Source organism: Rhea americana, unplaced genomic scaffold (genome assembly GCF_003343005.1).
Source record: "Rhea americana isolate MKP2758 unplaced genomic scaffold, rheAme1 scaffold_150, whole genome shotgun sequence".
NCBI classification, from domain to species: domain Eukaryota; kingdom Metazoa; phylum Chordata; class Aves; order Rheiformes; family Rheidae; genus Rhea; species Rhea americana.
In genome coordinates this window covers 1,457,033-1,478,719 of record NW_028185595.1, presented here as the reverse complement: position 1 = coordinate 1,478,719, position 21,687 = coordinate 1,457,033, and the positions used below count along the sequence as shown (strand labels likewise).

The 21,687-nt window shown below is 40.0% G+C and overlaps 1 protein-coding gene across 2 annotated transcripts in view; it reads right to left on the bottom strand.

Moving 5' to 3' along the window:
* The window catches only part of SLIT3 (slit guidance ligand 3), a 469,515-nt gene that overhangs the window by 123,609 nt on the left and 324,219 nt on the right, over positions 1–21,687 (bottom strand). For both annotated transcript variants that reach the window (XM_085299580.1, XM_085299581.1), the window contains 3 exons: positions 18,400–18,471; positions 7,058–7,201; positions 4,210–4,373 (listed from right to left, as the gene is read on the bottom strand). In XM_085299580.1, the coding sequence (XP_085155706.1) occupies positions 4,210–4,373; positions 7,058–7,201; positions 18,400–18,471 (380 nt within the window). The remainder of the gene's footprint in view (positions 1–4,209; positions 4,374–7,057; positions 7,202–18,399; positions 18,472–21,687) is intronic.

Below are 21,687 nucleotides of genomic sequence, written 5' to 3'. Positions count from 1 at the left end.
TCAGTCAGATCAARTATATGCCCCAATGCAAGAGGAAGCAATAAGACAGCTTTACTTTTTAGGGCTTCAGTAGGAACCTACTTCTTATTTCTAAGAGCTAGAAGAGAAAAGCTTCGATGATGTGATACTCGTAGATATACATATGCTTTGATCACTGTCAGAAAGATCTGTGGAGGTACGGCAGGTAGATCGTTCATCGCTTTCAAATACACAATATACTGAAAAATGCAAGCATATTACAGTGGGGAAAAGAAGACTCCTGAATATAAGGACAGCCCTCTGTAAAAGCTCATAAAGTGTTGCACAGCAATCAAGGATCCTGTCAACTCTCGAAGTGACAATACGCTACCACGGAGACAACACAATCTGCTCCTGGAGTCCTCTCCCTTCCTCCTAAAGCCCAGTGCTGCTTTAGAAAACAAAACGGCTGTGTAGTGGACTTAATCAAATGCTGCTGGGCAGAAGACTTTTATTGTTCTTTTTTCCTCTATTCCTAATAACAGGAGCCTCCAGGGATGTAAGACTGGCAAGTCCTGTTGGATCCCTGGTCATAGCAGGCAGATGCAGCCAAAAAGAAAATCATCATCAGGATTTTACTGTTGCTACGGAAAATGACAGTATTTCCATTCTGTAAACAGAAGATAAAGAGTTAGTCCCATTCCCTTTGTTTTTCTTTCAAGAAAAGTCTTTTCTAGTCTCAGATTCTATATTTGGAGGGAGGGTTGAGCAAGGGGGTAGTTTATTATTATTTTGGTTCATCACGCTAAATGGAAGGTAAAAACCCACAAGAAATCAGCATCCATTGTAATTTGATGCTTAAACATAGTAAACAGTACATCCAAAAGCTCTGCCTGTCTCACAGCCTCAGGCAAAAACACATCCCTTTCCCTGCTGTTCCTTCATTTCATGGTATAATGCTTCCAATTCTCCTTTTAAAAAGAATTATGTATATTATTTACCAGTTGCATAGAATCTCCACCCTATGATGACTCATAACCTTTGCAGATGTTGCTTCATCACTATCAGTAAAAGCTCAAGTCATTGGGTTCAGAGAGGAAACAGAATCCGAGAAAAGTGCCTTGATGAATTTGAAAAAGAAGGAATGTTCTTCCAGCTAAGGACTATCCAAAAGGATGACAGGGAGCTAGGGTTAAAAACTAAAGGAAAAAATATGAAAAAGAAAAAAGTTTTCTATATATTTTTTACAATACTGCATAATTTTGTCCTTCCAGTTTCATTTAATTCATTGAATACAGCTCTTTTAGCCCACCTGCATGTCTGAATGTGTATTCCTGACGATGCATTCCTGATGTCCCTCTACCATTTCAAATAGCCTGATGAAACTTCAAACATCTCTACTTTCCTTCCCCATTCCTGTTTACAGCTCCTCTCGCTTGCACTTGTACTAAAAGTGCTTCCCCATGTCTCTTAATTTACTGAATGATCACACTTTTTCTCATGCCATGTCCTTCCTGCAAGTCTCCTTTGTGATGTTTTACAGAATCCAAATGAATATGGAAAACATATACATTGTTTCAGAAGAACTTAAGAGGATTTTATGACTTCCAAACTGGTCCTCTCCTTGATGTTGGAGTGTCAGGTTCACCTAAGTGGAACAACTCTTGGTTGTGATCTTGCCACTGGCTGCATACCTCTCCTCCCACACATCTCAGATTCTCTTTGTATCCTCATCACTTCTCAGAAGGCCAAAGACAAGTTCAACATAAAAAGCCTCATATTCATTCTTTAATGAACCCCCCATCACACTCATAGAGGGTTTTTTTTCCCCACAGAACAAACTTTATGACCTTTAAAATGTACTAAATGTATTAAGCAACTACATGAAAGTATCAGGACACTGAAATACAAACCCTCTGAGCAAAGATGCATACATTTACAAAAGGATTTTCAATAAAAATCATTTTGTCACACACTGTACAAAAGAATTAGATGAGGAGAATCTCACAATTAGCAAAGACACTGCCAAGTTACTGAGCACTGTCACCGCCACGTGATCGTGCAGGGTCATCCCTGGGTAATGCAAAGCACCGCTCAGGAGTCCCACTCTGAATGACGAAGACTCTTACCTCATGGACTTCTCTGCACACAGATCTACTGTGTTAAATCCTGGGATGAAACATATTCCTCAAAATGAAAACATGGAAAATTCCTGCTAAATTTGCCAAGTTTGAAACAGCCAGGATTCAAAGGGACAACCTGAGCAGAACAGGTGACCAATGAACCAATGACTTGATGTCTGGTCTCTGCAYTGATTCACACACCAAGATCCTTCCAAGCCATTCAAAGTTGCCCATTTCATGTGAGTAGACAATGAGTCGAGTTTGGTGTGTCTCATCACCATCTGGAAATTTTACAAGCAAGGACTACTTCTCTACTGAGCTTTTGAATAGAGTTCGTTTTCATCCAGCTGAAATCTTTGTTCTGAGGCTGCACAATCCCTGCCCTCTTCCTTCATAAGTCAGGTTTATACCTTTTCCATGTGGTTTTGATATACTCCTAGAACTGGATAGCAAGGAAGAAACGGCCTAAACCCTTAAGGAAAGGGCCTCCAAGATAAGAACTCACACAAAATATTATTCTCCAAATCACCAGGTACAGTGTTTTGCATTGCAGCCCTTTTAGCTATGACCTTTCATAAATGATATCAGATGGTGTTTGCCTTATCCAAGAGCCAATAGCCTATTCAAGACATACATACACATACGTAACACATTAATTTCTCTAACGTATTAATAAAAGTAGAAGAAATAGCAATGGCAAATAGACAGATTTATAACAATCTGTTTCTGCAGTGCACTTTCTTTTCTATTTATGCATTTTCATTTCAAATTTTTTTAAATATGAATATTACTGACTAATTATCTTGTTACTATAATGGACACAAATCAAAAACCTAGATAAAAGTATATCATAATTTCAATTTTGTTTAGAAATTCTGTGGCCTGAGTAACAAATGATTGAAGACTTTAACAAGCATGCCCAAGACCTGTCTGCAAATGAAGTTATCTTTATTTTATTTTCCTCATAAAGAGAAGGTTTAGCTCAGCACACTGTCTGCAGAGACACACAAAGCACAATGGCTTGTTTTGGGCTGCTGCCGTTCAGTTCCGCGCTGCATCCCCATCTAGTGTCATCAGCCTTTTACCACCAGGAACACAACTAATCATGGTATTTTTTTTTTCAGAAGGAAAGGACAAAAATCACAGCAATTTTTACAGAAACACTGCAAGACACTCCATCAATAACAGTCATTTTTCTTCTCAATACACACTAATAGATTTTCTCACTGAAACCTGCTTGTCTTTACAGCATACCTGAAATGCAGTAATCTGAAATGCAACCAATAGAAAAAACACATGAAGAAGCAGTCTGCTCAGTTGTGCTGTAAAAGGCAATAAATGACCTTTTATTGATAGCTAGACCATAAATAAAGGGTTAGGGTTGAGAAAGAGGTGTTTAGGCTGCTTTGCTCATTACTAGGTAATGTTTCCATCTAGCTAAGAACACAAAATCTTCTGACCAAACTAGAATATAAGTGTTGATTCAAAACTTGCTAAAGACGAAAATCTCACCAACTTCAATAGCAGTTTTACTTGAATTAATACACAATAGTTATGGAGAGCAAAAATCTACCAAAGTACAGGAACTCCCCTCATCCCCCCAGCGCCAGCTTGGCCTGGGTGCTAGGTCAGAAGTGCCCGTGCTAGCTCTTTAGAAGTCCAGCCCAGACTGTTCTCAGCCTTTTAGGTGTGAGAACTTGCTGGAGCTCAGCTCTCATTCAGGTCACGGAGAGTTGTGGAGAATACAAATTGCATGAAGATCCATTTGACTTCCACCCCTCCAAAATATGACATTTGCTGCATGGATTCATACACATCCACTCTTTTCCTTAGACATTTTAAAAGCTAGCAATTCTTTCAAAATTAAATATCATAACCTTTTCTCTTCTCTTTGTTTTTATTTCTTTAAGAGAGACACAGAAGAAAGACAGCTATAGACTGCCTCTYTTTTTAATCCATCAGGTAATTGGTTTTCTGGGGAACTAACTCAATTTTCCAAATTTAATTTTAAAAGATGCTCCATAATATCCATTAAAGCAAACACTGTCCTGCAGATTCGATTAGCAGGCTCCCTGGACCTGCTTATTTCTGAATTGAAAGTGCAGTACAGCCTGGATAAATGAATTACCTGAGCAGCGGAACTTCTTGCTCTTGATCTGGCTGATGCGTTTGTTGGCAAGGCGACGCGGACTGCTGCATCGAGCGCCGCTGGTTTCTATCGGATTATCCTGCAGGTAATCAGCCAGCCACTTCAAATGGCAGTCGCACACAAATGGATTCTGAGCTAAATGTCTGTGAGAAGGATGGGATGTTTAATCAGAAGTGACCTGTGACACTGTACTCCATCACTGTTTTTCACAAACGTAAACCTGAAGAGTCGAGTAATTGAATAAGCGTCCAAAAACCCAGGCCTGGCGGAAACCACGCGGAGCTGCGCATGAATGGGAGAATTCTGCGAGCTATCACATTTCGTAGCTCATTAAGCCTGCCGCAAGTCCTTTCACAGAGGAAACAAAAATTAATATAGCAAACCTGCTTTAAAGGACACACATCTCCCATCTACAAAGTCCAGTGTTTTCTTCTGAGAGCTTGGCATGATGCACTGGGAGAGAAATGCACCTGACCTGAGAGATCGTTTCGTATTCTGGTTTAAAAGACATTTCATTGGCAAGCTCAGTTTCCAAGGGACCAGACTGTGGATAAGTAAAGTGCCTTGGAACAATGGGCAAAGTCAGAAATGATACAGAGCTCTTCCCTCAAGAGTGAAATTTATGCTTGTATATACGCATCATGCCTAACAGAATTCCCCATATAGGTATTTCCTCCTGGATCAGAAATTTTTCTTTTTCAGAATAAACTGCTCACGCAAAGTAGAGCTTGAATCTATCCACTCCCCAGCATTTGCAGGACATATGCCCACAAATTGGAAAAACACATTGTAGCAAAGTTTTTAACTGGATATTTAGATTTTATCAATAAAGTCCTCTGGAACATTTCAGAGTAAAATAGCATTTTCCTGCTGTTGTTATGATTCTTTCTGTTTGACAAAGTTGAGCACTGCAGCAGGTCTCTTTCAGAATCAGATTTTGATCTCAGCTAAGAGAACTTGCATCAATCCCTTTAGCTTCAGGGCCCTCCATGGGCCCTCCATTAGCTAGGAAAACTGGAAAAAGACAGATGCTTAAATTTGATTTTGGACAGAGATGTAAAGGTATACCCTCCAAAGAGCTCTTTTCTCTAATTATTCATGCATTTTTCTCACCTCCATAAAACTTCTCTTTTATTTGCAGTTATATTTAAGAACTGTCACTTAACAGAATATATATAAAATATAACAGGGCCAGGGCTGTCAAGGACTGGGAAGCAAAAGCATGCATAGCAGAAAGTGCCTGAACAAGCTAAAGATTACTATTGGAGCAGAGTAAAGCCATTGCTGGAGTGAAAGGTCCACAGAACAAACAAAACACACAGCATATGACACAGGAGAGGGATTGGTTCTGTTGCTCTAGGAAAAGGCAGAAAAATGGCAATCACTTTGAGTATCATAGAGATGGGAGAAACGGGAGAATGAATCAAAACATTTCAAGAAAAAGTGTCTTAGTGGGAAGCAACAAGTCTGAAGTCCTTTCTAAGTAATGGACACCACTGCTGCCAATAAAACCCCATGGAAACCAAGAAGAAATTTGTATACCTTAAAGGGTGTCACCTGTTGCTTAACTTGGTGAATCTTGAGCACCTCTGTAAAGGAACTTTTTTTATATCCCTTGCTTGTGTGTGTGCGAATATGTATGGAAGTATGTACTGTGTATCTATGCACAYGCGTATATTGCTAGAAGAAGCTAAAGACTGCTGTTGCAGGAAAGCATAGGTATGTGACGGGGGAGAATACCTGCATGTACACTTACAAAACAGACCTGTTTACACATTAGAGAAATGATTATTCCAATGTCTTAACTCTTTGCAGCAAGATATCCAGATTTCTATGGCAAATTAAGGTTGTGCTTGTGGCATCCTCAGGAGGTAGCAGGTAGCATGCTGCTAGACATCATCCCTACTAACTCATTTTTCAGATATTAAAACATTTAAAAAATCATTCAGGCAGTGCATTTCCACTATTAAAACATAAGTGTGCGTGCGTGTGTGTGTATACATACATATATATATATATATATATATGTATTATTTGCTTACTACATAAACAAATGCAAGGAGGTTTATATATAAATGCATTTACAGAAACATATATAAATACATGCACAAAATACCAGATGAAGGCATTGTTTCTTGTTTTTGTTCCTATCAGGCTGCCAACTACAGTTTTGAAGCATTACTATTATCTTATTTTCTTTCTTCTCACAGCTTTAGGATGAAACCTTACTCTGTGAAGTATCAAGTCATTTCTGTACTTTTGCTTCCAATTTTCTTTCTGATTCCTCTTCTCCTACTCCTAATGCTTCCAATTCAAAGATTCTCAGAAAATGTTTAGTGGATTTTCTTAATGAATCAAATCATACAATGCATCATTTCCCCTAAGTGGAATGGCAGCTGAAATGTAGTTTCAGAAGTCATGAACTGTACAGTTGGACTCAGCCCCAGAGAGCAGGAATACTGACTCACCAGCTCATTAAAAACCATTAGGCAATGTTTTAAACAGAGTTTGCTGTTCATATATTGCACAGAGCCAAATTCACATATTATCTTCCTAATGAACAACATGAATGAATTATTAGGGGAGTTTAATACACTTATGACATCTATATTTCTAAAAGGCAGAATGTAGCAATATGTGACTGTGCTGAATTTATGCAATATTTCTCTTTTCCTTGCTCCTTTTCTTTCTGTCAGAAAAGGAGGGGCTACTGCCTTGAGGTCCCTTCTAAATTGCCTTAATATCAGAYACAAAGCCTTTGCAAAGACAGGAAACATCTTTGGGGAAAAAGGGAGAGCTGTCATTTGTGATATGCCTGAATACTCACAGAGTCTGGATCGATCGGAGAGGTGCAAAGAGGCCCTTGCTGATGGTCTGCAGTTTGTTGTCATAAAGAGATAGCAGTTTGAGATTATGCAGACCTTGGAACGTGTTTACCCTCAGGCAGTTGATCTTATTGGCATTGAGAAGCCTGAAAACACAGGAAAGGTTTATAATTCATTAATCTTGCAATAATCAAATATAGACAGACTGAACTTTGGGGTTAAATCAACAAAATATTAGCCCAGTCAACCAAAGCCACCCCACATTTGAAAGCATTCATTTGCCTGCTACATTAAAAAAATGAAAATACCATAGTCAACACTAGTGCTTTCAAAGCCAAGGGAATAGGCAGACATATAACAGTTCTAGCTAGCTTGAAATACATCAAAGGATTTTTTTTTTTTTTTAATGCACAACCTCCTAGATTTCTTCAAAATTCCACACACATTTTCAGAGAAGTCTTCAGATAATATGTTCTTCCCTTGGAAGTTGAATATATGCAAGAATGGTAAATACTCCCCGCCTCGCTGCTCCATACATATACACATRCACACTCCATAATGAGATGAACCTTCTTTCAACTTTCTCTACCAGCAGTTGTCTCAAGTCTAAATGACATTTCTGAAGTTTCAGATTTTGTGCTAAGCATGCAGAGTTAATTCTACAAGGGAAGGAGAGAAAATGTGATTCTCTTGAGAGAACAAAAGAGAGGAACATAGGATCGGGACCAAAACCTACCGAAAGGCAAGGTTGCAAGCAGTGAATCAGGCCACCCAGAAAGGTTGTGCAGTCTCCAGACTTGGAGGTTTTCAAGATCAGACTGGATAAAATCCTGAGCAACCTGGTCAGTCCTCACTGTTGGCCCTGCTTTGAGCAAAAGCTCTCCAGTTGCCTTAGCTAGCGACCACCTGATGACCCTTCCAACCTCACTTATCCTGCAATTCAATGAACCTACTTCGTCCCAATTACACCAGAATCCTGTGCAGCACAAGACAGAAGAGCAGCACAAAGGCATTTTAGCATCCTTTTTTCATTCTGCACATCTACACAATGACCAGTCAATACAATTTAATTAGTCAGTCATAAAATCTTGGACAGTACTAATGGAAGATCTCTTATGTCATCCAGCCAGGGTCCTATCGACTGTGCCAAGTATATATAGTCCCAATAGCAACCCAGATCTCTCTCTGAGACTATCAGACAGGAGCATACATAAATTTTCATTGTCATCCACATACGYGTTATTTACCACTTGGAAGGAAAATAGGTAGGAAATGACTACAGTGAGAGAAAGGGTTTTATATTGCTACAGAGTGGCTTGTCAGGTCCTCTGCAGGGTGCCACACTAAAAATAAATCAGAAGGCAAATGTTTTTGTAGTTGGAAAAGGGATCTTCACTCCCCAGCAAGCCAATATAAGATCTTAAACAGGCCCTAATAGCATAGGGAGTTTCCATTTTCCACAACTCGCGCACGTAACCCTACAGACAACAGGGAAACCTATCAAGTAAGAGACGTGTGCTTGTTAGCTGCAGATGTTGCTGTTCTTTTGCTCCAGAAAGAGCCCTTGAGGTAGTGCTTCCCTGCATACCGTCCCATCATTCCTATCCTGGAATCCTTTGGATCATTGTACACTCCGTTACAGCTCTGGGTCCCACCTTCATTTTGGCAGAGTCCTATTACTGCACTAAAGGCTACAGTAATTGAGATATGTAAGAGATGGATGCATTGCTGGGTAGAGTCCTTTTCTCAAGGACATCGAGAATGTAACTCTTTGGAAAGAAAGAGTGTCACAGCAGAACTCACCTCTCCACCAGAAAAGTCACTGTTAATTCACTTGTATTTTTTGATATGTCATGGAAAAAGCAGTTTGATGCTTTTATAAGAGAAGGTCCATAAAAGATAATGATGAATAAATGAAGTTTTGTATTTTTTTTCATTTTATGAAATCATAAACAGCACTAGTATGACCTCTCTATAATTTATATTTTTGTGACTGGTAATTATGTGGCACCTAATTCATACTTTTGCTGACTCTACTAGAAGTTACTGGGTAATTTTCACATTAGGATCTATGAATATTTCCTCCAATGCATTAGACAGCTGAGATTTTGCTCCAATAGCAATGTCATCTTTCAGTACTTGCTTCTATAGCTGTTCATATGTCCAAGCCAAAGCAATATCCATTCTCTCTCAGTGCTCATGCATTATGCATTTCTCTTTCAAGCTTGGGTCTTATCTATAAAGCATAGGCTAACCAGGCATTAGAAGGCAGCATCAACTACTGAGTTTTGCGCAATATCCCTGAACATGCACTTAATGTTGCAAATCCTTCAGTTTCTACTCCCTGTCCTCGTGTATTAGCCCCACATTGTTTTAAGTAATGCTTTCTAACTTGGATGGGTTGTTCCACGATGGAGATTTGGTAACTGGCTAAGTTATACAGCAAGTAAACTGAAATGAAAGAAGTGCTGTGATCTATTTTGCTAGACAGTAGCAATAAATAAATACATAAATAATAATTATTTATGTTGCAAGCAGCACTTGTAACAAAGCATAAAGCCAAAATGGAAATACTCTCGGTAATAAGAAAATCTACAACCGAACAACTGTCGCTTTCACGCATGTGGACAACAGGCATGTGTGCGATGCTTAAAAACCGTACACATAGCAAAGCCGTGCTGYGCAGATGCTGCTCAGCCCAGGGCAGACAGCGGGCCTGACGTCCAGCCACCACTGACTGCAGTGAGTAAGTGCTCAGCCCAAAGCTCACCTAGGACTGCAGGGAACACTCAGGATTTGAAGTCCTTCTCTGATCTGTTTCTACAAAACATGAATACACCCAACACTAGGAACTAGAATTTGTAGTGGGGCAAGTCTTCCTGGCATAAATTTTCTATGACTATTTCTACTCCATTTCCATTCATGGTGATATCATCAGAGACACTTCCATAAGAGTTAAAATACAAAACCAAGGAGAGCRACCCTATGTACAGTCCTAGATACACAGGCACCCTCTCTGCTGAAGCATGAGGCAAAGTAATTTGTAATAGGCAAGTGCTTGTGCACACTGTTTAGAAGTGGGAGGAGTATGCAGGTCATCTATACAATATATGCACAATACCTAAATCTAAAGAGGACAGATAGTAAGCGAGCTCAAAAGATACGGCCAGACTGGACGGACCATGAGATATTTTAATATTCTATTTCCGATCAGAATTAGTGAGACAGAAAAAAAAATAAAATGAAAAGCTGTGAGAAACCAGGATAAACCACCCTCTGAGAAGTTTTCTTCCTACTCACTGAAAGCTAGAGGATGAYCTTTGGCTAGAAGCATTAACATTTATATCCCCTTTAAACCTCCTGGTTATTGTAGAATATCCACTCTGGATATTGCATCTGATGCAAATTCCAGTTCTTTGTTAAATTCTTCTCAACTGTCACAGTCCTGCTAATGGCAGATAATTATTAATTAGGCATATAAGGCTGGCCTTGCATACAGTTAAAAGTGATGAGATAAAAATTGATCTAAATTAACACAAAGGCAGATGAAAGAAACAGATCTATTGTAGCAATCTGAAATGCTGATCTTGCTTAAACATGCTGTAAAACAGACTAAAGGTTCATTCTCATTAGACTCATGCTAAAAGAAAGGACAACATTAAAATTCCAGTCTTATTTTAGTAAGACTTACATGGTGATTCTTTTGCACCAACTTATGGTGAAAGTTATTTCCACTAATTTTTCTTTTTTGTTATCAGCTTGATTGAGTAAGATTTACGTAGGGCTTCCAGATGTGCCGCGGCATTTAAAGGCAGATAAAAATTCAAGCAGAAATAAAACCGCATGCTACCCAGAGGGATGATGGATTATTAACTCAAGTCTCCTTTTTCATCCCTCTGGATATGTTAAAACCATGAAGGAATCTCTTGCGAGGCAAAGACCACCACAGAGTACAGGAGAGCGGTTAAAGACATTGCGGTTTACACGCCGTTGTGAGCAACGTGCAGAGCGGAGCCRTATTACAATTCCATGATCCCATTTCCTGAAAGAGCGAATTTGTCCACACACATTGAAATAATAATGTGCTTCAGCTAAGCCCTTTGAAAGAACGTGTGCTGAATTGGCACAGTAATTGTATCAGATGCTCCTAAGTGCCATCTGCATAATTAAGATGGTCCCATAATTGAATTATATGCCCAAGCACAGTTTCAAGTGATTAACATTTAAATAATATTTTGAACTCCAAAAACAAAATGATTGAAAAAATTGTTTTTTTAAGAGCAAATGGGGATGTTGAAATGGCTTTTGCCCTTAGCAGTGTTTGTATTTTCAGCTCAGTGAAGTCAAGCAATCAAACCATCAGCAAATAGCTACATAACTCAGGGACTGAAATAGCAGCCTAGCAACCCTAGCGCACTCCAGAGACTGCAGGTTGATTTCTGTTGCTATACGATGGACCAGAAATCATCGCAGGTACATTAGCAAGCCAAAGGGATGCGTCAGGGAGGAAAGCTGCACAGAGCCACTGGAAAACTGCTCTGTCCTTTCCACCAGCTTTGCCTTATGACAACAATGATAACACAAGGAGAATTAAAATGTCCAACAGCCCCTGAACTGACTGGTATATCCCATGGGCCAGACTCTCCTGGGAAAACGAAAACTGGCTAGAAAAAGGCAGAACTAAAATACACAGGAGAATTGCAAGGAAGAAGGAACTGCAGTTATTTGCATGGGTAAGAGCAAAACTTAAATTGAACATATATTACTTCTACTGGATATCAGTAGCCAAAGTCTTTGACTACATTCAAAGGCCCTATTGGGAGAAACCACTCCTTAGGACTTAGAATTCTGACAAGTCAACAAATTGCATGGGTTTTCCAGCACTTTCTCATGAAATTTGTGAGGAATTCAGAGTTGTGTTTTGCTTTAGCATGCTGATTAACAGGAGAAGAGCTGAAAGGCATCACGGCAAGTGCCACCTCCTGYGAAGAGCTGCTCAGCAGTGGCGACGAGCCCCGACTAGTGGCAGAGCGGTGTGTGCTCCTGCCTCCTTCTTGGCAAAGCAACTACATTAGGGCCCAGGAACATCTCAGAATGGTCTGGAGGGATGGGGGGGGGGGCAATCTGGCTGCTGCTCACTGCATCAGGATGTTTAGGCATTTCCTAAAACTCACATTTTCTAGTGACTGACCACCGAAGAGTGTGTCAGCGCTCCAGTTGATAACACCCAGTGCGAACTTATCACCATGCTCCCTTGAACCAGCTTCAAGTGTTTCTCCGTGTTCAAGAAACTGGGTGATGATGATGGCAATGACTAATTTATTCACACTAAATTAMAACAGAAAACTCATGAGCTGAATAATGAGTCAAAAAGCACAGTCTGACAGTCCTAGTTTGGAGAGATTTTAAAGGCCTCATTTCATTCCTCATCCAARAAATCGCAACTCCCTTGAACAATATCCACAGAACGCTCCTGAGATACTTGTGTTGCTACCTGGTGAGCTGTAAGCACGTGTTGTCACAGCATCTGGATTCCTCTTATTCAAATGTCAACATTGTCCAACTTACAACTGCAGAAAAGGTCACAGTTTGTTTCAGATAACCACGTAATAATTCACATGCACAAGGGAACAAATGCTTTTTCCTCAACTTCAGAGCCCGTTTCTTGTGCAATAACGACCAGGACAGTCACTGCCAGGTGAGCCCAGCTTAGTGCACTGGCGTCAGAAGAGCTAATGAATTACACACTGACGTACAAACTAGTGGTTGTTTTGGGAAGTGGCATGCAGATGGATTACAGGAGTGACACAGAAAAGGCAGACACTGTTGCAGTCTTTCATTAGAGCTTGACTGTAATCGTATTTCTGCRTCTGGCAGATGCTGCTCCCTCACTTTAACAGCAGTTATTGAGTTTAGTAATATCACAACAGCAGCAGAAATGCAGAAATCTGAAGGAAAAAAAGCTCGAGGCAAACAGCTTGAAAATAGTTCTAAAGCTATTAAGCAGGACTGTCCTGGAATAGAGGGACCAGGGTCGCATTGGATCTCTGCTGCAGCCAGCAGCATTTTGAGTGATCATGGGAAAAGCTCCTGTACATCATTTTGCTAGGAATTCAGAAACACAAAATCACATAGGTCGGAAGGGAACTCCTGGAAGTCATCTAGTCTGAAYCCTGCTCAAAGCAGGACCATTTAGAGATATTTAATGCAGATATTTGCTTTATCTTATAGGCTCACAGGATAATTCAGGATGGAAGGGACTTCAAGAGGTCCCTAGTCCTKCTGGACTGCCCAAAACAAGGTGAGCTCTGAGGTTGGACTGGTTTGCTCAGGGCTTTATTGAGTCTGGCTTGAAACCTCCAAAGACAGAGACAGCACAACCTCTCTGGGCAACTTGTTCCACTGCTTGACCGTTGTCACTGTGAAAATGTTTCTCCTTATATCCGGTTGAAATCTCTCTTATTTTATGCCCKTTGTCTCTTATCCATGACAAAAATGAAAAATTTTATGGAACATTACATTACATATCACCTAAAGATCACTATGTAGAAAGACTACTGTATTGTAAAGGGCTTGGAAATGGAAAACTGACTTTTTTGTATTCTGGTATTTATACAACATTTTGTACAACTATTTAATGCTAGTATATATATAATAGCATTATGTATATAATATAAAAATACTGGAATTGATGTACATTCTTTAAAGTCATTTTGTATGTCTTCCTTTCTTAAATATTTTGCATGGCTTTGYGCTTCACTGGATTTGCTTTGAGCTTTTAACAAGCTCTAGAAGTACACAATGAATATTTGGCAGATACTATTCTAAGCTCTTAAGTAGTGGATTTTGGTTTAGAATTACAAATCAGCACAAACACTTCAGGCTTGACAAACCTGCCATGGAATTATTTTCTAAGTAATCTCTCTGGAAGAGATATGGAAGACCAACTATCTCACTATGAACCGAAGTAGAGCTGGCAGGTAAGAAGAATCATCCAAACCAAAATTGCACTGGWTGAGTCTTGGGAAGTCTGATAATAGCACTGGTTTGTGAAAGCACACACAGAAAACTTGCCTCTTCACCCAGTTCTGTTTTAAATAGACGTCAGTCGGWGTAGAAGATATTAGATCTCATTCCAATTCTAACCAAGGTTAGATTTTAAACTGGAAGTTTAATTCTTCATCACTTTTGAAGTTTTCTGTCAAGTACCTGGGCACTGTTATGATTACTGGTCTTTTTCCCACCTCAATGCACGTGCTGAGTTTTCTCTAATGATCAAAGCTTTATACACATAAGGAAAAGGAGAAAGCTGTAAGCTTGTGGCTTAAGTTTATGAGGAAGAGGAATACAACACACCTCTGCTTTCAAATTATACGCAYTCCATGAGTATACTTACTTACTTCTAGCAACATCAAAACACAGTCCACTCTATGGATTCTTTCTCGTCCTCAAAGCTTGCCCAGCTAACCATGGTGATCTCAATCATAAGATATAAGATCAACAAGCCCAGGCACTTGCATGATTAGTAACTATGCAAAAATAAATCTCCTCAAGGAAAAAGATTTATTGAAAATTGATACTTGTCAGACATTTGAAAAATGAGGCTATATCCTCCTATATTATTTTGCTGTATAATCTCTTAAAATATTAGAGATTTTATGATATCTTTGGGTTCCAGGAAACAGAGCATTACGAAGCATACAATGTTTAACTGTAATAAAAAGGCTCTCAGAATGTTTGTTTTAATATGGTTGCACAGAGGAAAGTGCATTACTTAGACATGGAAAATACTGGTGAACAAATGTGGTGCCCATTATCTGCAGTTCACTGGCTTGAGCTCCTTGAATCTCTGTTTCACTGCAAGCTGGCTCTGCACACTGGCTTCCTGGGGAKCAAGCCACCAACCATCAGGTTTATCTGTCAAAGGGTGGCCAAAAAGAGCTGAGCTAAGTTAAAATCTGCCCCCCGCACAGCGTCAGCACAGAGCTTGCTACGCTCAGGGGGGCCAGGAGACTCGAAAGACAGATGAGTAAGACATTTGCATTTGTTCCAGCTTCTAGACAAAGTTTAGTTTAAGGCCTCCAGGATATGCATTCAAACTGACTGCTGTTAATGTTCACAGGAAAACATCCACCATAAAACGAAGGACTTTCCATTCTTCCAATATTCTGATGCAAGYAAGACAAACCAGGAGAATTAAGCAACTGCTATTCCACAGCTTGGAGGGACTACTGTAGCAATGAAGTGAAAGTCATAGCTTTCTGGAAAAAAGATCAGACTCTAGTTACCCCTTTCTGGAAACAGGATTGCTCCCTAAAATCTAAATCAACTGAAATTCTCAGAAGACATTTGATCCAGCCTGCTGAAAAGAAGAATGTGTGACTGCTGCATGCTCGGGAGATGGCACAGCTACTGCAGCTTCCTAGCGTCCTCTCTCCTGAAAACTTCACACTGGATGAGGAAGATGATGCGGTCCAAGAAAAGATTCTGTTCCCCAGAACAGATATGCAGGTGGACTTGGGCAATAACTTTTGCTGCTGTGCTAGTTACAATTGCAGATTTAGGAAGAAGTAAGATTTGTTAAAYGAGCAAATTAACAGAAATCCAATTATGTGGTTATTTGCAGGGAAYTACATGTATTATTCGGGGAACGTTAGCTATTCAAGAAAGCTAATTATAACGAAGACTTCAGAAACTACATTTTAAATTCACCCCAGTTGGGTTAAAATAATAAAAAGAAAATCATGTCTGGTTATTTTCCTATCTCATTTATTTTTGACCTCTCCACCTTAGAGTTATCTGACAGTAACGTGGGATTCTGATGCTGGCCAGGTGCCCTAAAAYCTGTTCTGTTTCATCATCTCCCAAACACCAGAGACAAATGGGACAGTTTAAGATGCTGTCATGCCTGAGCTGAATATTACTTTATTTTACCCAGCTATAGTGTTTCTGATGTTAATGGTACTGCCTGCAGACGTAAAGCACTTGCACAGAATAATTCTGCCTGAGTAAAGGTGGATTAATCCAGGCCTATATTATGACAGGATATTTAAACAAAAGGATGACTTCTGAGAAACTGTGGTGAGTCTTATCTAAAGCAGTAAATAACAATATTATCTGCTCTGCAATTTCCTAGTAATGTATTTCTTTCTAAATAAAATCTCAACACTTTTATACAGGACCCACAATCACTCCTTTTCTTTCCTGACAGTGTCTACTGCTTTACCATCATACCAATATATTTTCAAAAATGCTTCAGCTCAAGCTTAGAAAATTATACTGGCTACCAGGATACTTTAATCAGAGCCATCTTATCAGTGTGTCTCCAGACTAATAAGAAGAAATCCAATCTAGAGCCCACTGAACACTAAATTAGATCTAATCACAGGGCACTTTTCCAACTGTTCAACAGCAGGTCTAAAACCAATGGATGCCATTTGTGTTTTAGTTATCCATTAAAATACTACAAGCAATCCCATAATAGCTGCTTCAGATCTATGATCTGAAAAGTGTGCAGACATTTGTTTGTGTTTAAAGCATGATCACTCCACATTATCCTTGCCAAAAGCTACTTTGCATTCCAAATACTTTCAAAAAGTCACTGATGCCTCCAGAGGACMGTTCACTATTTTTTCTACTGGGGAAGATCCCACCTGCAAAGTTTCCTGAGTTAGCCAGAACGACTGTGTATCACTTCAAACTTGTAATTGTAAAATATTTTAGAAAAAAACTCAGATTTTTTTTCATACAGTTTCTTTCTCAGAAGTCAAAGTAATGAGCTGAGTTTTTGCTGTTTGCTTGCAGCTTCTTCACTGAACTGAACACAACACGTACCAAGTCCCAGCTTCTACAAGCTTTCATGCTGATTATTCTCATGCATGGTAAACCAACTCCCCCCTAAATATACTGCCTTCTCCTAGTGCACAGGCTGGGCTATGAAGCCACTGGAGCAGTATCAAACTTGTCGGGTATAGGACAGGAGAGAGGAAAGGAGTTGCCAGGAAAAGTGCGTGCAAAAGGCCAGAGCAAAATAATTGGCTGTCTGCAGGAGGGGATGAACAGCTTGCCACCGTCTCAGCTCAAGGCTTGTCACAGCCAAGCCATATGTGCTCTTGCTTGTCTTTCTCTAGGGAAGGGCAGCCCATGTTTGCAATTAAGATCTTATGGCTAAATTGCACATCTGAAGAGTCCACTGGCTCAACATGTAGAGCAACATCAACTATTTTATAATAATTTTAGTTCTTTGGCTCTGATCACAGACTTGTAATCTAAATCTATGTTTAATTTGTATAGTGTATAAGGCTAGCAAGCTGCAGCAAAGACAGCAAACACAGCAACACACATTGAATGGTAATCATGAACTTCTGGATTTTCAATTTTGGTTGTGTCACAACAGTCAGAAAGACTTAAAATAGTATGTCTAAAACCTACATTTTCATTATATATTTTATATCATTTATTGCTTTGGGGTTTTGTGTGTGTGTGTGTGTGTGTGCACACGTGCAATATAAGCCAATACAAATTAATTTCATACATTGCCCTCTCTTTCCAAGTGTATAATCTGCGATGATAAACAGAACATTAAGAATACAGGTTAAACTCAATTCACTTCTGCTCCCTCTACTGACTGGCTAAAATAGTAGCTGATTTTCTTCTCATAAAAGGAGTTACTGCTCTCCGGTTTGATTATGGAAACAAAGAGTAAATGAAATTTGGYATTTCATATTTGGCTTAGGACATTTTTTATGCTACATTAATAAATACCGAAGAGTATCTGAGCATATAGCTTATCCTAATCTCAACTGTGTGTTAAGTCACACACGGCATAAAATACTTGAATACACAAATATATTCTGAAATCATTTCTATTCCAACTAAGCCACATTTGGCACAATAAAAATAAGGAAACAAGTATGGCTGCTAACAGTAAGACCTTTAATACTGCCATTTTGCTTCAATATGCAGTACTTGCAACACAGTAGCCCTGAAGGACCTAGACATCCAACCACACATGCTAAATCTGTAAAAACAATCAAATAGTATCCCCACCCTTACATCAGCCAAATGTGACCAAATTTCCTTTCTTGGACTTCACTGAGTCTCCCATTTCCTCCTTAAACTTCACTCCTCTGTGTCTATTATCTGTTACAAGCACTGAGCTATAAAACTATTGGCACCTTCTATTTTTCAGTCCTTGCCTCCCTGTTGCCTGACATAAAAAACAACAGATTAGCTTGTCCCGCAGAGTTTTCAGTGGAAGGATGATTATATTAAAACCAGAAGCTGAAAAATCTGTAAATCTATCTAGTCTGCAAAATAAAGAAAAGGAAGGGATCATACTCACAGCAGCTGCAGAGACACAAGATCATCAAAAAGGCCCTGGGGAATCTCTGTGATCTTGTTTCCATAGAGCACTCTGAAAGATATGGGAAGACAAAATAAATCTTAAGTAACAGACCAGTTTAGTGTCCTCCCACCTCTCTGCATTATCATCTTTATTGATCTTGTGCACCATGCCCAGGCTCTGTGGGCATTTCATTTAACTACTGATCTCATTTTCTTTTCAGAGAGCACATGGTATTAAATGAGTCGTTATGATTCAGGCTTCGTCTGGTGTTGGAAAGCATTTTTAATGTAGAAACTGGACATCATCCAAAAGCTGTATCTAAAATATTTTTCATTCTGTCGAGGATTTTTTCCCCCCTCTTCGGAATGTTTTAACCRTTAAAAGGCACATTGCCTGATGCAAGAACCTAGAATTCTGCCCAGTGATACTGAATTTAAAAGCTAGGTAGCACAAGCTCATTGTAGATAAAATTTCATATAACTGAACCTCTTAGGACATAATAATTGGCATGAAATGTGACACAGGTATCACTGCATAAAATATTACAGCTTCACCAGCTGCTATTAGAGCTTGAACTAGCTAATATAAACCTTGGACTGGAAATAGCCGTATATTTTAGAAACTCAGAAATAATTTAGGTGTAGTTTAGTTATAAAAGTAATTAAAGATTTAATAACATAGATAAGAGTCACTTTATAAGCTTCCACTCACTCAGGCACAAATATGTACAGGTATCTGTGATTTGCTTCTAATATTTAAGGAAGMGCAAATATAGTATCACCAGAAAGAGAACTAAAAGGAAAAACAGATAAAACTGCTGTGATAGTAAGATGTGTTAGCTAGGGAAGAGAACCGGATCGTACGAGACAGGAATACCGCAGTTCCAGGCACGGCCGAGGCATTTACTCACGCCATTTCCGTCCGCTGTTAAAACCTGTCAAAAGCAGCAAGCCACCTTGGAGCTCGCACGCGTCCTGTAAGAGGGAAGGAGATTTGGCTCCCCGGAACATTCTGCTCTAAGTATTTTAGTGGATTTCAAATTGGGAAAAACAGTATTTATGTGATTTCTGCGTTCTGCACAGTACGTGGTGGACGGTTACAGACCAGCATGCCAAAGCGGTGCTGCTCCTGTTAACGAACCAGCTCGCTCCCCAACTGTCTGAAGTGGAATAACACGCTAGCAATGAATAAAAAGGCCATGTGAGGTTTGGAGGCTGGCTGAAATCCTAACGCACCCTGTCTTTCAACATTTCAAATATTCTGTTGAGTTGAACATATTGAAAAACAAACACTTAGCATAACGGAGCATTTACAGCGTCCTCCGGCCTCCCCAGAGCACGGCCGCTTTGGTTTGCTCTTCGGCAGTCGTAGGGGTACACCGGCTCTGTGCCGGCTCCCACATCAGCTAGTTTTGGAGCCTAAATAAACCGACTCTAAATAAAACAACACCACTAAGATATGAACATCTAAACTTGAAACTTTATCTTCCATGTTTTTTATAGTACAGCAGAAACTGAACTGCTACCCAATAAATTAACAATCATTTAGCATTGCATTTTCTCTGGAGAAATGTAGCATAATTTCTATTTTAGTATCTGTTGCTGAGTCAGGAGGTTGGCATTTAATGTGTTGTTATGATTAGTGTTTTTTGTGAGCAATGAATGCCAGTACCACTAAATTTTTCTAAAGTTTCCTTATTTCAGCTGCAGAAGATACACATCAGTGCATGTACTTTACTCAGAGCCAGTCCACCAAATGAATTTCATTCAATATACATAAATTTTTATATTTTAACCAAACCTATACAGAAATGATGGCTGGATTTTGAAAGGTCTAGAGGTTACATTTAGATAACAGGTTCAAAACCAGGGATAATTCTTAAGACACTGGAATTTCACTGAGCTTTAGAATAGTATTCAAATGGCCAACTCACAGACTTCTTTCAGTAGGCAAAGCAGGCTTGATGTACAAGCCTGTATTAGGCAGCAAGAGCAAAGTATTTGCAAATAAAATATTCATAAAACAGTAAAATACGAAGTTAATGCCTACAGGATCCAGCATATTTCCTTTTCAGGTTCCACCTTTTCCGAACAGTGTTTCTTTAGCAAGCGCACSGTCTGCGTAAGAAGGCCACAGGATAAGCTTCGTGAGGACAGTCAGCACCTGCCTTGGCTTTGTGAAGTACCAGGATAGTCAATGCTGATCAGTACTTCAGCATTTCAGAAAGCTTTCAGAAGCAAAGCCTTGTAAGTGCTTGAGGAAAGAATTAAAAAATTTCCCCACTCCAGACCAGGAGTTAATCCAAGCTGTAATTACTCATTTAAAAGGAAATCTTTGCAAAATCTCAACCTTCGCACTTAATACAGTTGTTAGCTATGGCACTACCAAGTGCAAATATCAGACCAGGACTGTAGTTAGAGTAATACATCACTTATTTATTTAAGAGTAGGAACACCATAATGCAGCGACCCACTGAATTTGAAATCTTGGATGTTTTTATACATCCTATCATTTTAAACAAAATAAAACAAAARCAAAACATTTTAAACAAAATAAAATAGCTTCTAACACAAAACAAAGCTTCAATTTTTAGAAGCTATGAGAAGAAAATAAGCATTTACAAACCTAATTGGGCTTACTTATGTGCATGTGGCACATTAACATCCAAACAAATTAACAGCTAAACAAAAGTCAGTATGAGAGCTCAGGCACTTGTCTCTAATTCATATTCATGTTTAGCACCAGACAGAGCCAAATTAGCTAACGCCACTGTCTGCCTGCCGTGCCAGCGCTGAAGTCAGACGGCCCCRCAAAAGCAGCGAGAGCTGGTGGGAGACGCATATGGCATTGCCGCTTCTGCCTTCAGAGCCTTATTTCCATTCACTTTCATAGAAAGCCCAGGAACTTTCACTCTCCTCCCAGCTACTTATACGTCTATTTAGGCCAGAAAAATGTACTCATCCCCTCAAACCTGAAGAGCGGCCGGGTTCTTGATCTGAGACGCTTTGGTTCCGAGTTTACGCAGGGCAGCGCTCCGGGAGCCGGCTGCAGAAAGGCCGCGGCGGGCGGCCGCCCCGGGGCATCGCAGCCACCCTGGGGCATCGCGGCCGCCCCGGGGCATCGCGGCTGCCCCGGGGCATCACGGCCACCCTGGGGCATCGCAGCCACCCTGGGGCATCACGGCCGCCCCGGAGCATCGCGGCCGCCCCGGGGCATCGCGGCCACCCTGGGGCATCGCAGCCACCCTGGGGCATCACGGCCGCCCTGGAGCATCGCGGCCGCCCC